Source organism: Rhinolophus sinicus, chromosome 3, assembly GCF_057876585.1.
Source record: "Rhinolophus sinicus isolate RSI-liver-muscle chromosome 3, RSI-T2T, whole genome shotgun sequence".
Lineage (NCBI taxonomy): Eukaryota > Metazoa > Chordata > Mammalia > Chiroptera > Rhinolophidae > Rhinolophus > Rhinolophus sinicus.
In genome coordinates this window covers 101,991,687-102,006,248 of record NC_142503.1, presented here as the reverse complement: position 1 = coordinate 102,006,248, position 14,562 = coordinate 101,991,687, and the positions used below count along the sequence as shown (strand labels likewise).

General features: G+C 39.8%; 1 protein-coding gene across 1 annotated transcript; it reads right to left on the bottom strand.

Annotated features, from left to right (window-relative positions):
- Positions 1-2,522: 2,522 nt before the first annotated feature.
- On the bottom strand, positions 2,523-14,269 carry COX5A (cytochrome c oxidase subunit 5A). The gene is made up of 5 exons (XM_019751022.3): positions 14,066-14,269; positions 8,789-8,905; positions 6,414-6,535; positions 4,524-4,646; positions 2,523-2,689 (listed from the first exon to the last, which is right to left on the bottom strand). Exons 1-4 carry the CDS (start codon positions 14,169-14,171, stop codon positions 4,533-4,535), a joined length of 459 nt encoding a protein of 152 aa, XP_019606581.1. The 5' UTR covers positions 14,172-14,269; the 3' UTR covers positions 2,523-2,689; positions 4,524-4,532.
- Between the last annotated feature and the right edge of the window lie 293 nt (positions 14,270-14,562).

The following is a 14,562-nucleotide window of genomic DNA, read 5'->3' as shown; positions in this document are numbered from 1 at the left end:
TTCAAGCTGTATACCTTAAGATTACCACATTTTAATGCATGTAAGTTATACCTTACTGACAAATCATTACAAAAGCCATCACCCAAGTTGAAACACCACACAAAAAGTAGGAGACAGACATTCATTCATCAACATGGAAAATAAGTCTTGACCTAGCAAAGGGGAGAAAAATAGGTTTGTAAAACAGCATGTAAGTGTACAAACGAGCACAACAGAGAAACACTTGGAAAGCTGATCACCAAAACTGGTGAAATTTTACGTGTTTATTCTTGTATTTTTCTATATTGTTTCATGAGCATGTATTATCTTTATAATGTACGAACTGTATAATGAAGAAAACCAGTAAAGATATTTTTACTTGAAGGAAAAAAGGCCACCACCAAAACTTCCTTTAAAAAAAGTTTAAGTCATGCTTTATTGTGGTTATGCATATATATATATATATATATATATATATATATATATATATATATATATATAATTTGAGATACTCCAAAATATTTACAGATGAAATGACACCTGAGATTTGATTCAAAATATTTGGAGTTGGGGTAAATGAGGATACAGATAAGAGTGGCCATGAACTGATAATTGCTGGAGTGATGAGTTTATAGGAATTTATAATACCATTCTACTTTTGTAAATGTTTGAAATTTTCTAATTAAAAGTTTCTCTCCTTTTCCCCGCTAAGTGTATCTGCTCAGCCATTAGCCACCTTCACCTCTGCCTCCAAATGGCCTTCCTCAGAAATCTCACTTTTTGTTGTCTCTGTCTCTTTTCGGAGTTCTAGACCCACCCTGCCCACTAATGCCTGAAATGCACCAAGGCCAGAATCAAATGCAGTACCCTGTCCATCCTGCGCCAAGCTGCTCTTTGCGCTGACTCCCGTTTTCTAGGAATGGCACCATCACTCAAATCTGTAAAATGGATCTTCCAAGAGTTCTCATTCCTCCTCACCAAATTAACTACAACTCAAGAACGTGGCTCTCAAAGTTCTTCTCTTTCCATTTCTACTGCTACTAACCTAACTCAAAATCCTCATTAAGTTATAACCATGCCGAATAGCTACCTAAATTGTGCTCTTACCTCATCTGTCTGGGCTCCAATTCTGTCTCTCCTGCTCATGCTCTACCTTCAGTCCCTGGCACAATGCTTAGTATACAGTACCTGTTCAATAAATATCTGTGGCATGCAGACCATCATGGTCTTACTTTACCTTGCAGATACTTGTGAACCTACGTTCCCTCCTTAGGCTCCTCCCACGACTTTAAGGGCAGAAACCATTTTGTCTTCCTCCAGTATGGTAACAGCCCATGATACTGACATGGTCCCTTTTCAGTTAGCTAGAGTAAATCCTTTAGATCTGGGTAATTAAAGAAGCAGATTTAAGTGTGATTATGTATGCACATATGGTAGCTGTCAAAAAAAACCCCTCCTCCCCACTCGAATGGTGCAAAAGCCAAACATGTCATACAACTAAAATTACCTTTGAGCTAAAGCCCTATCTAAACCAACACCCCCAATGCTTTAGGATTGAGCTTAAACATCACTGCCTTTCTCAGTACCCATATGTATGTTCATAGAACTTTCAAAATCTGCCATGCCATCTTTATATATGTGATTATTCTGGTAATACCTCCCCTCGACCCCCCATTCTCTAGGATTTACAAGGGCAGGAAAATGTTGCTACAGAACTATGGCCTACCAACTACACATTAAATAGATGTACGTGGCTGTTTTAGTTCATTTCACATTTCTACTTCTTAAAAAAGGGGAGGGGGGCTTTCTGGTAGCCAATCAGCCTTTTATAAAAGGTCACTAGTGTTAAAATCTTCCCCAAACTGATTTTACTAACCTTTCCTTACATGGCTGTGGGAGAGAAGACATCTACATCTCAGCCTAACATTAATCCTATTCCCCAGATGCTGCAGTCGGAACTGGGTATAGTAAAAGTCACCCAGACCTAGAACCTCTTTATCCAGCAGCTGCTTTCCAGTTTTATAGAGCTTCTAAAGACAGGATTTGTTTATTATATTAATGCTCTCAAAAAGGTAAACTTATTTATTCAGTTCTTCAAGCAGAAAGCCTCCAAATCTGCAACAGCAAATTCTTTGATGTCCAAGGCTACTGTTGCCTTGGAGGACACTAGGAAAGGGACACTAAGAGAGGGGCTGGCTGCCACACAGCACGCCCACAGGATTATCTCCGTGACTACTCTGAAACTATTTCACCTGTTCGGGTAAGGTACACAATTTCATCTATCCCGGACCACCAATCCCCCAAGTCCAGGGTGCTCTGCTGGCCCTGTCAACAAGGAAATCCTATATAAATGACTCGTAGACTTTAGCTAATTTACCAGCCAGTGCACCCAAACATGTTTATACAGCTGACTCTCAGGTCAGATTGTTTCCAGAAAATTAAAGCAGTTCTCTCAGCAGATAGGTAAAAACAAAACTGTGAAACCAATGGACCTATAATAGTTCATTTTGTGCTTTTCAATGCAAAAACAGGAACAATACCTATTTTCAGTTCAAACTCATTTCCTTTTTATTAAAGTCCAAGTTACCATTACATGGTTTGGTACTCAATAAAGGAAAACTTGTTCAAATAAGGTAATATGTTATCATCAGTATTTCCAGGTGATATTTTACATCAAGTAGCATTATCAGTAAATCCTTGGGAAGCCCAGCTGTAAGAGAAAACATGAAGAATTAGCCAGGACATAAAGAAAAGGTAAAAATCTTACTACAAATAACATGCCTCAGAGCAACAGCCCGGGGAGATCACTGTCTCCATGTGGGCTTTTCTGCTCTCTTCCTCTATCCCGCCTACATCAACGCATAGACTAGCTCTGTGGCTTTTTTGTTTTCTTACACCTGGAACTTACTGGGTTAGTCTTCTTTTCCAATCAGAAAAGTGCTGAGAAGTAGCCCTCTAAATTTTTTTTTAAAAAAGAAATATGTTACTGCTGCTAGAATATATCTAACAAAGATCTTCTGGAATCCTTGGAATAGTACTTGATAAAATAAAAATTAAGCCCAAGTTTTAGACAGCCTCTTAAGAGTCCATTATGAAATATGAACCAAAGAGCTCTAAAAATGTAACTAGGAAATCCTCTATTCTGAATACCAAGTTTTCTCCAAGTACTCAAAGACATTTTAAATAACATAAAAACCTTTCTATATATTACAAAGATGAACTACCTGACTTCAGGAAGGTGATGGTGTTGGGCAAAGACAAAATTAACACCTCTACTCCAAAACACAAGCTTTAAAAAGAGATACCAAATGTGGATTACAAAGCCTCAGGCATTTTCTGCTCAGTCTGCCAGTAGGAAGACTGAATGTAGGGATTCTTTGAGTTCTGAGATTTTTAAATTAGTGTTTGCTAATGATATCGTAACCAGGCTCACTGGTTCTTTATCTTATGAGGAATCTGATATTAGCTCCTCAAATAATTTCGGGTCCATTTTTATTGGAACTTTTATAACATAGTTTAATTCCACTATTAAAAAACTTCCTCTCACTCTTAGGAAGCAAATCTTCTACTTAAACCTCAATTGTTTACCTCTGAGAAATAAGAGCATGGCCTTACTAAATGCCTACACAGGACATGTGGCACAGTAAGGGTAATGGAGCCTGGAGCCGGACCGCAGGGTTTAAACATGGATTCTCCTACCGTGACTTTGGACAAGGTGCCTGTTTCCTCATCAGTAAATAGTAAAATGGGATAATAGTACCTGCCTCACAGGACAGTTTACGAGGATTACGTGAGTTAATATTTATAGAGCACTTGAAACACTGCCATACCAACAATTATATACACTGCATGTGTTTGCTAAATAAAATAAAAAGCATGGGTTACTGCTTATATATTTTGTTATACAAAGGATTTTCTGCACACTGCTCACTACCTAGACAATCTTGTGGCCAGTTTTATTACATGATCTGTCTTTCCACAGAGAACTAAAGGTAACAAGTTTTTATTATCGATACATATTTACTTGGTTATTAAATTCTAACCTGGGCACACAAAAGCAAAAGGATCAAATTAATAAAATCCTGCTGTTAAAAACAAATGTATAAAGCATGCATGATAAACACCTTGAATGCAATGGATTATCTTTAGTTTGCAGGAGGTTCAAGGGCTGAAATGAAGGAAGGGTACACAGAGGGCTTCAACTCTATATGAAACCAATCATTTCTTGGGGGAAAAAAAACTAAAGCAGATATAGCAAAATAGTAATATCTGAAAACCTGCGTGTGCTTAAATTTACTGTCTATGCTTGCAATATTTTATATGGCTCTTGAATTGAGGAGACTTTTACTTGCCTTTCTACCAGTAAGAGAACAATTATAACGACCAGAAATAACAATCCTAGCTCCCTGAAGTTGTCATCATTGGTACTCTCTAAATCTCCGCTAACAAGCCCATTAAGAGATCTTATTCTGAGAACACGGAAGTGTCACTCCCTAACCCCTCCCTGGACTTTTTCCTGTCTTTTTCAGTGGTATGTCGCTTACCCGTGGGGTTTACACTTTGTCAAGGCCCAGTTCCTCTGGAGTGGAGATTCCCAGTTCATTTAAAGTTGGTCTAAGTTCCTGGATGACATAAGGGTAGATTTCCTTATGAGGTCCTGCTTTGTCCTGATGGTAAAGAAAAGATTCACATTTAGTTCTCTGAAAAGCCGTATCTATTTACAAAATGAACTTGAAAATGCGTTTAATCACATATGCAGAGGCTAGTAGCAGAGAATACAAGTCACTTACTTTTTTTTTTTTTTTTTTTTTAAGATTTTATTGGGGAAGGGGAACAGGACTTTATTGGGGAACAGTGTGTACTTCCAGGCCTTTTTTCCAAGTCAAGTTGTTGTCCTCTCAGTCTTAGTTGTGGAGGGTGCAGCTCAGCTCCAGGGCCAGTTGCCGTTACTAGTTGCAGGGGGCCCAGCCCACCATCCCTTGCAAGAGTCGAACCAGCAACCTTGTGGTTGAGAGCACGCGCTCCAAGCAACTGAGCAATCCGGGAACTCAGCGGCAGCTCAGCTCAAGGTGCTGTGTTCAATCTTATTACAGGGGGCGGAGCACACCATCCCTTGAGGGACTCAAGGAATCAAACTGGTAACCTTCTGGTTGAGAGCCCACTGGCCCATGTGGGAATCGAACCGGCAGCCTTCCTAGTTAGGAGCACAGAGCTCCAACCACCTGAGCCACCGGGCCAGCCCAAGTCACTTAACTTTTAAGTCAACATATTTGTTCAATAAAGAGCAACTATGTGGGCACTATTCAAGGTAAGTTTTAAGACACATTGAGAAAAAGGCAATTAGACTCAATCCAGAAAAAAATTTTTTTAAAGCCCGAGTTACTGAAAAAGAAGGTAGTGATGACAGAATTTTGTGAAGGTAATTAAACATGCCCAGCAGGCCACAGGAATAATTAAGTTAACACAGGAAAAGTTTTTAAATGTGCCTCCAATTTGAGACCCTAACTGAATTAACTACGAGTGCTGAATAAACTGATAGCCTACAGAACCCTTAATTATCTTACCCATTGTAGATAAAGTAATGTCACAGTTTCCCTTTTACAGACCTTGAATTTCTTTCTAATCGACCATGTCTTTTCACAGAGAGCTACACTTAAAGAATACTTATTTCCAGGGTAAGAGAGTTTTGACTCTCACCATACCATATAATTATACCTATATATTGCCACAAGTTTCCCAGGGACAAATAATAAAAAGTCAAACGGACTAAGACACTGCCAGGCTGTTATTCTTCTGCCATTAACAAATTCTAGGTCTCTTCAGCTGTGTTTAATTATAAAATGCTTGTTTAAAATGCAATGTATTTATTTGCTCATTATAGAAAAATTAGAAACTATAATCAAACAAAAGGGAGAATATATCCTCCTACATTTTCGTCTCTCTATATATATACATATTTTTTAAATATATATTTTAATAAGAGGTCACACCACAAAAATTATTTCATAATTTTCTTCAGTTAATATACTATAAATATGTTTAATGTTAAACACATTACAACATTAAGAGATGTGTAATAATAACCTCTTCTGGGAAGTCCCATCTTAAGAAACCACGAGCAACATTTAATATCTTATCATAAATAGCACAAAGATAAACTATAGTTAAACCTTTATACAGCCTTAATTATTTCCTTAAGATAAATTCTCAAATGGAATTGATGAACAAAAGGACATCAAGCACAATTTTTAAGGCCTTGGATAAATTCTGCCGAACTGAGCTCCAGAAAGATTGTTACCTATACAACACGCATTACCTTTAGCTATATAAGAACGAATTTTAGGTATTTTAACAAATTAAAAAATACAGAATATGCTGCTACCTAATCGACAGCCCACCCACTTCCAGAACAAATTTAGCGTTATTTCACTGACCTTAACAACCTCTAGGATGCGAACAGCACTAGCAAAATCATTTAACCGTCTGCATGCCCGCAAAGCAGCATCAATGATTTTGGGTTCTGGAACCAGGTCATAGCCAACAAGTGTGTTCATCCCTGTCAAAGCAAAAAGAGGGGCCATGTCAACCTGGACTATTCTCACTCAGACTACAATGTAGTTATTTACATTTTTATTGGACCATAGACACGTTGATCTTGTCTGTTTGGGCCTTGTGACATTGTGATTTATAATAAATATACATTGGTCTCTGTCCCTGCTCCTGGCACAGAGCCCCCAAACCCCCTTGAATTTCCCAAGTGATGAGAGCAACAATAGTGTCTCCTGTTATGTTAAAGGGGTAACTTTTGGACCCCACCCAAGAGTGGGGGCTGGTTGTTAGTAGGGGCCAACCCTGAGGTTAGAAGATTGGAATTTTCAGTCCCACCCCTGATTTCCAAGGATGAGGAGGGGCTTGAAGTTGAATCAATTGCCAAAGGTCAAAGACTTACTCAATCATGACTAGGTAATGAAGCCTCCATAAAACCCAAAGGCTAGCAACTCGATCCTTTTTTGGAGAGCTTCCATCCTGGGGTACTAGAACACGCTCATGGGCCACTGTGCCTGGCCCCAAGCTCCATAAGGACAGAAGCTCCTTCGTTTGGAACCTCACTCTATGTATCTCTTCATCTGGCTGTTGACTTGCATCCTTTTATATTCTTTGTAATGAATCAGTAATCTCATGAGTAAACGCGTTTTCTTGAGTTCTGTGAGCTGTTCGAACCCAAGGAGGGGTTTGTGGGAACCTCTGATATGTAGCTGGTAGGTCAGAAGCATGGGTAACAACCTGGGCTTAGGACCATCCTCTGAAGTGGAGGGTGGTTTTGTGAGACTGAGCCCTTTACCTGTGGAATCTGATGCTACTTCTGGGTAGGGTAGATAATGCCACCTTGAGTGGAATTTTTGGACACCCTGCTGGTGTCCTGATTTGTTTGTTGGTGTGGGGAAGCCTCTACACACACATTGGAATTGGGCCCTGGAACCCTGTCAGGTCTCTATTCTCCTCTATAAAATGAGAGAATCTACCTTTAACAAATTCTACAAGATCACAGTGGACCTTCCACAATGAATTAAAAGTGGAAAGAAAGGAACTATGTATGCAGTAGCCTGCAGATTGAAGGGGGAAAAATCCAAGAGTTTCCTTAAATGCAAACACTATTTTCATAATAATTTGTTGGTTTCTTTTCATATAAGAGGGTCATTTTCAACTCATATCTTTAACTCTTAGTACAATATATATACTTTGGTTGCTTTAAAATAGAGTTGATTGGAAAGTAATCTAAAGACAACCAGAGAAATGCTTAAGGAGAGTTAATGAAGCCCAAATAATGACCTTACAGAGATATAGAGAAACTTTAGTGCACAGACTCAAACATTCAACCAGAAAATGATTGGGCATGATTACTTTCAGCTCTACACAAAATGACACATCATAAAATTTAAGATTCTTTTAATGGGAATGCAGAATTGCTATTCTTTTCATTACTTTTCAAGATTATTCAATAAGAATTTCCCTGGTTGCAGCAAAATGGAGTCATTACATCTCCATAGAGAAGTCTGAAACATTTAGGTTTCTTGCTTTTATTTTAAAATATTTAAACAAAGGACACCAGTGACTATAATGCTAGAATACTGTCACAGAGGCTAAAGTCTTGGTCTGAGATAAGTTACCTACACTTAAAATAAGTTAATCACCAGTCTAATTATTAGACTAGTTATGTTAATGCTACTTACTCATGTTAAACACCCATCTGCAAATTTAGCAACAATCTAGCGTACTCAGACTGGACACTTATTCAGGGCAAGACAAATCATAACTGAGAATAAAAATAACAAAAAACCCAAACTACTATCAAGAGGAGAAAAGACCCAAATGACTACGTGACTAAATAATCTAAAAGATGCAAAACTTAACTCTTGCTCACCTTGACCTATCATTATAGCAGTGGTTTTAATCTGGGGTGACTCTGTCCCCCAGTAGACATTTTTGTTTGTCACAACTTAGGGTGGGTGGGTGGCACTTAGTGGGTAGAAGCCAAGGATGCTGCTAAACATCCTACAATGCAAAAAACAGCCCTTGCAACAAAGAATTACCCGGCCCAAAATGTTAGTTGTGCCTGCCTTAAAGTCCTGTTTTACAAGAAACACTCACTATAGAAACTAGAATATTTTCTAACTGCAAGTTGCATGACAGCACCCAGCTTACATGATGCATATTTTCAAAACAGTTGCTTCCAACAAAGTAGTAGAAGACTACCAAGCAGCTCCTAATTCTACACCAAAATAGGCAAATATGACCATGTTCCAATTACCTTTACGCAATTCCCAGGCATCAATATCTGGCTTGTTGAAGTATGTTACCCAGCGAGCATCAAACTCCTCATCTGTCTCCTGTGACCCATGGGAGTAGCAGCGAACTGACTGGAGCGCTACAATCAAGACAGAATAACTTCAATGTATAGAAGTAGTACTTGACATACCTTGCAATACATTAAGGTTTGTTTGTTTCTTTTTTTATTGTGTTAAAATGCACACAACATAAAATTCACCATCTTAACCATTTTTGAGTATACAGTTCAGTGATATTAAGTACATTCAATGCATAAGTTTTGAATCAACTGTCACAGTAGGAAAATTATTCAGCAGGCCAAATGAAACAAATCTTATGTATTTATATGAAAAAAATACCTTAAAAATTAAGCAAAGGAAAGTAGAACAAAAAGGACTATAGATGCATGTTTCTGCTTTTTTCTCCAAATGTGTAATGCTAGCTCAAAATTGTTAACATTGGTATCTTTGGAAGGAAAAGCTTCCTTCCTTTCTTTTTAAACTTCATTTCTTTACACACTTCCACAATGTCTGTATTTCTACAATAAGCAGAGTATTAATTCCTAATTTAAAATAACGCTCATTCTAGTTGAGTGAATTTATAACATACTTTTTTGATAAATTAAAAAAAATCTTATTGCTATTAAATTATATTCCAAAATAAATTACACATCCCGACAAAGCAACGGTAATTTAAAAATTGTTTTATTAAACTACAGACCCCTTCCCAAAAATTCTGATAAATCTCCTAAGGGAAAACATGCCCTCTGACTTACACCCAACAACAAAAAAAATTGCTTTATAAGATTTCTAAGAAGTGAAATTTTAAAAATACAACATTGTTAAAAAATAGGACACTTAGCATGCTGTTCCCAATCATACACCCTTTGCAGTACCATATGAAAAACCTTCCCATTTTCAGTTTCTGCCTGTCAAATGAACACTGAACTAGGAGTCAGGAAATCTGGATTCTTTTTAAACAGCCTCTGTCTGGTGGGGTTCAGGGGAGAAGGAAATGTTACCTTTGGGTTTTAGAAAGCAGCAGAGCCTAGTGGTTGGGTACTGCTAGGCTCCTTACTCTCCCACTGTTTGACCCTGGTAAAATTAACTCAAGTTTTATTTTCCTTGTCTGTAAAATGGGGATACCACTACCTTAGCAGATTATGACGATGAAAGCCAGGTAACACCACTCACGGTTTAGCACTTTGTATAATAGATAGGTACTCAATAAATGGTAGCTATAAATTAATCTTTGCCTAAATTTGTCTTAATTGATCTTCTATTTATGGAAATCATAATTTACAGAAATAAAACATTTAAAAAATTGCATTTCCTGTTAGATGAATTAGACAAGCCTGATATAATTTCTAGTTATTTTACAAGTCTTGTCCAAAAAAGGAAAAAACTACCCAGAAATCTCTGGGCTGTAGGAATACTCCGAAATTTAAACATTTAGAATATCCCACACATCCTTAATAAAATCACTGGCAGGAGAAAGTGTAAAGAGAAAAACAGAAAAACATGAAAAGATGGAATACTAGCCAGTTCTGGAGATGGACTGTCACCAGATTAAGCAAAAGGATTCTCGCTTAAATTACCACTTGAGCCTATAGCAAAATACCTGCCATTAGTTAGAAGACCACAGCACAAGTCCCCATCTTACCAGAGACCTAAGTTATTTCCAAAACGAAGTGGAACATGTATATCCACGGGCTGGAATTGGACATCCTTTAATTTCTATGACAAGAAAAAAGATTGGCTCTCTAGACCTAAATGTATTTGTTAAGTGCAAACATTTAATCAAAACTATACGGATATTTAATAACTCTTTCAAGACCAACATTCACATTTAATATAACAGAAAGCATAGATCACAACAACCCTCTCATACCATTACCAAAAATTTATAGGCTACCCTTTTCAAAAACTAAAGTTATCCTGAGCTGAATACTTAAAAGTGCAAGTGTAAAATGGTACAACCACTTTGGAAGACTGTTTAGCAGTTTCTTATCACGGTAAACACACAGTGACCATACCACCCAGTAATTCCACTTCTAAGTATTTACCCAAGAAAACTGAAATACATGTATTCCCTCCCCAGACGTAATAATTAAGTGTACATTTCCGACCACCCAGAAAAGTGTTTCATCATTCTCACTGCTGGGCATATATTTCACTAGCAGCTGGTAGCTTTGTTTTGTTTTCTAACTGTAAAAAAGATGACTAGCAACTGCAAATCCCGGTAGGGAGAGCTATGGATCCCCTTCAATAATTTGTTTACCTTCCTTTCTGTGAGTCTCAAATTACAAACTCATTGTATTAAAAAAACAAACAAACAAACAAAAAACCTTACATGAAACAACTATTTAGGACACCAAGCATGTATCAGAAACAAACATCCCTTCCAGGAGGGCAAAAAACTCTCAATATGGTTTAAATTATATATTCCTAATTCCAGTACTGGGTAGAGTAGGTTCTAGTCTCATAGCTATAGACCTGCCCCCCATATGCTTAACATTTTGATTTTGAGGTAAAACTATATAGGCATTCTCACCCTCCCCGCCACCCACCCAAACTTAAGTATAGCATTTCCACCTAGTTTTGAGGCTTGTAAGGCAAACTATTTTAGAAAAAAATTGCTCTGTCTTTCATACAACCTGAAGGTTCCAGAGTAGAAAAAGGGAAGCAGCTATAAAAAACTGGGACATTTTTACAGCCTCAATCTAAAAAGCTATTTCTAACACTGCTTCTCGGCATTCAGTTAGGCACTCTATTAAAATAAAACAAACCTAACATATTTAGAAAAATTAAGGGGCTCATTAATCCCTTTGGTTTAATTAGATAGCTTTCCATTTAATAACGTATCAGCTGGGACAAAGCCCAAAGAATGGATATTTTGGTGGAGGTGATACTAGGAGTAAAGGAAAGAACCAATTAATGGAGAGGGTACATGAACAAGCTCAAAGACAGGGTTATTGAGGTGCACAGCTTAAGAGCAGGCATGGACTTTGGGGCTCGAAGGCTGGAAATCTGGAAATTGGAAGTGGTACAGAAAAGGTTGGAAGGTGATAAAAAGTGCTACTTAAATAAATTCAGCCCTGCACCAGGAAAGGGAAAGAGAAAATTCCTCCCACCCTTCCCAAATTATCAGGGTAAGGATGCAGGAGCCAGGATTGTGTAGGTTTTAAGTGTTGACTAGAGAATCTAGCCATTATTTAAAACATTTTAATTATCTAATTCAGCAGTTATTGGAAAACAATTGTTTCAAGTTGGAGGCTTTTTCATAGACCAAATATGGAATTTGGGCTGCAACTTAACTAGAACAAACTTGAGGACTCTCAGGTTAACCTCTCCAGAGCGCTTTCAAGTATACTCTTTTGACCTTGGATCGCCTCATCCAAGAACCTTAATCTTTTCTGACTTTCAACTGCATAAAACCTCTTCAGTCTCACACTGATAATAAACCCCAACCTATAATATACAAAAATGAAATGCACTATAATAAAGCAAATATGTATTAAACATTTGTGCCAGGCAAGGTGCTAAGAATTACTTTATTTCATTTAAGCCTCACAACTATCAACTATTATCTCAGTTTTAGGTAAAAGGCAACTAAGTCTTAAGGTCAACTAACATGTCCAAGGTCACACAGTTAGAAAGTAGTTGACACAACTGTAAATAATACTGCCTCCTTGTGGCAAATATTTAGACCTATGGGACAAACACCTAAAATAAAGCTTTGTTTACTAATTATATTCAAGAGCATGAATGAATAGAACACCTAGGAGACAAAACCACTATGTTCAAACTTAGTCAGAAAAAAACAATTCCCTTAATTTAGTTTGACAAAAATCTCTGCCTTTTCCTCAACCTGCCACAAAATGCAGCAATTCTTTTGAAGAAGTCGTAAGAATCCTCCCCAACGTGAAAAAATTAAAGTAGTATTTGCTACTCTAGCATTTAGATAAGGAAAGAATTAAAAAAACAAAATCTGACAAACATCAGGATGGGCCAAAAATAACTGTGGCTAACAGAAAATGGTTCTACCACTTAATTGAGGAGTCAGTTTCCCAAGATGGGCTTACGTTTCCTCTTCCATAAAATAAGATGATCGCAGTGATCTCTGACGTGTATGCCAGCCTTACCGTTCTCTGATAAATTACAGAAGATAAAGTCTAAATGAAGGTCTAAATTGAACGAAGCGAAACATACTATGTTCTGAAGTGTCTAGTTAAAACACTCAAAATAGCCAATTAAACCTTGTTATTTTTGAGTTTCTGAGTTCTTATGTTTAAACACGCATGATTAGGGGCTAAATGATGTAGCATATACGACCATCATGGCCCAAGATCAAAGTACAGTTACAATAATTAAAAGCAAGGTGCTGGACTCAAAGTCACCCAGGACACACACAGAAGACGAAGGCAAAACATAAGACGGGTCAGCGGCACATCTCATACTCCAGCAATAAGGATTCTAACCCGGAGCAAAGAATGAAGTTGCCTCACGTCTGTAGAAGACAGCCTTCCTGGTCTGTGGCACCCCATTTTCGAAACAGTAACATTCTTATTATATGACCTCTCAATACTCGGGCTCTCTTTCAGACCTCAGCAAACCACCACACACGATCTATTATAAACGTGGGATTATTGGAACGTGGCACAGGAGTCTCTAAAAATGACCAAGAACGGTCTGTGAAGGAGACACACAAGTCGCCGAGAAATAAACGCCTGATAAAAAAAAAGTATACTGTGTCCCACACGGAGGCACACTGTGTTTAGGAAAGACGCTGGGGGCGGCGGTGCCCAGGTTCCCGGAGGGGCCACTCCGACCTCTACACTGAGCGGCGCGCCGGCGGACTCAATGTCACCTTCGCCGAGGCGCTGCAGGCCGGCGGCGAGCACTTCCAGTCAGGTGGCCGAAAGGGTCAGCGCCGGGGTACGATCATGGCCCGGGGACCAAAAGGGTTGGGTGGACACGGGAGGTGCGCTGCGCCCCCTCCTTGGCGCCCACAGCAGGTCCACATCTGACCCGTCTGGGCTGCTCGCACCAGGAAGTGGCGCTGAAGGAAGCCCTGGGGCGCGTCCTCGAGTCCTCTAAACCCAGAGGCGGCGGAGAGGGCGGCCCGCGGTCACTAGGTTCGGCCGTTAGCCAGTAGGGCAGCCGCTAGGCCGCGGGGCGAGCCTGCCCTCGCGTGGCGGCGGGGGCCCAGGTCACCGCAAGGACACGCGGGCGCAGGCAGTGGCAGGCGGGAGCCTTACCGGCGGCGGAGCCGGGGGCCAGAGCGGGGTGTGGGAGGCCTCTAGCGCTGGCCCGGGCGGCTGCAGCTGCTGCTACGACGCAGTGACGGAGAGCGGCGGCAAGCATGACTGCGATGGCGGCGCGCAGGCTGAAGCTGAAGAGAAGCCGGCTGTGAGCTCACCGGCCGTTCCGGAGCTCGCGGGGGCCGAACTCACGCACCGACGCACGGTGGGCGGGGCGTGAGGCCACGCCCACTGCGGAGCTCGCGCCTAGGCGGGAGGGGTCACCAGGCGGCCGCGAGCGGGCTACGGCGGCGCCCTACGGACAAACCGTTTCGGCGCCGCTCCGGTCCCGATGGGGCTCTGGTTCCGTGGACAGCAGCGGCCATCATGGAGCGAGAATGCAAGGAAGACGAGAGGCGAGCGGTGGACGGTGTCGTGGTTGAAGTCCGGCTCCGGAGACTACTTTATCACCTCAAAATGGGAATAATAATAAAACGACAAATTATAAAATTACC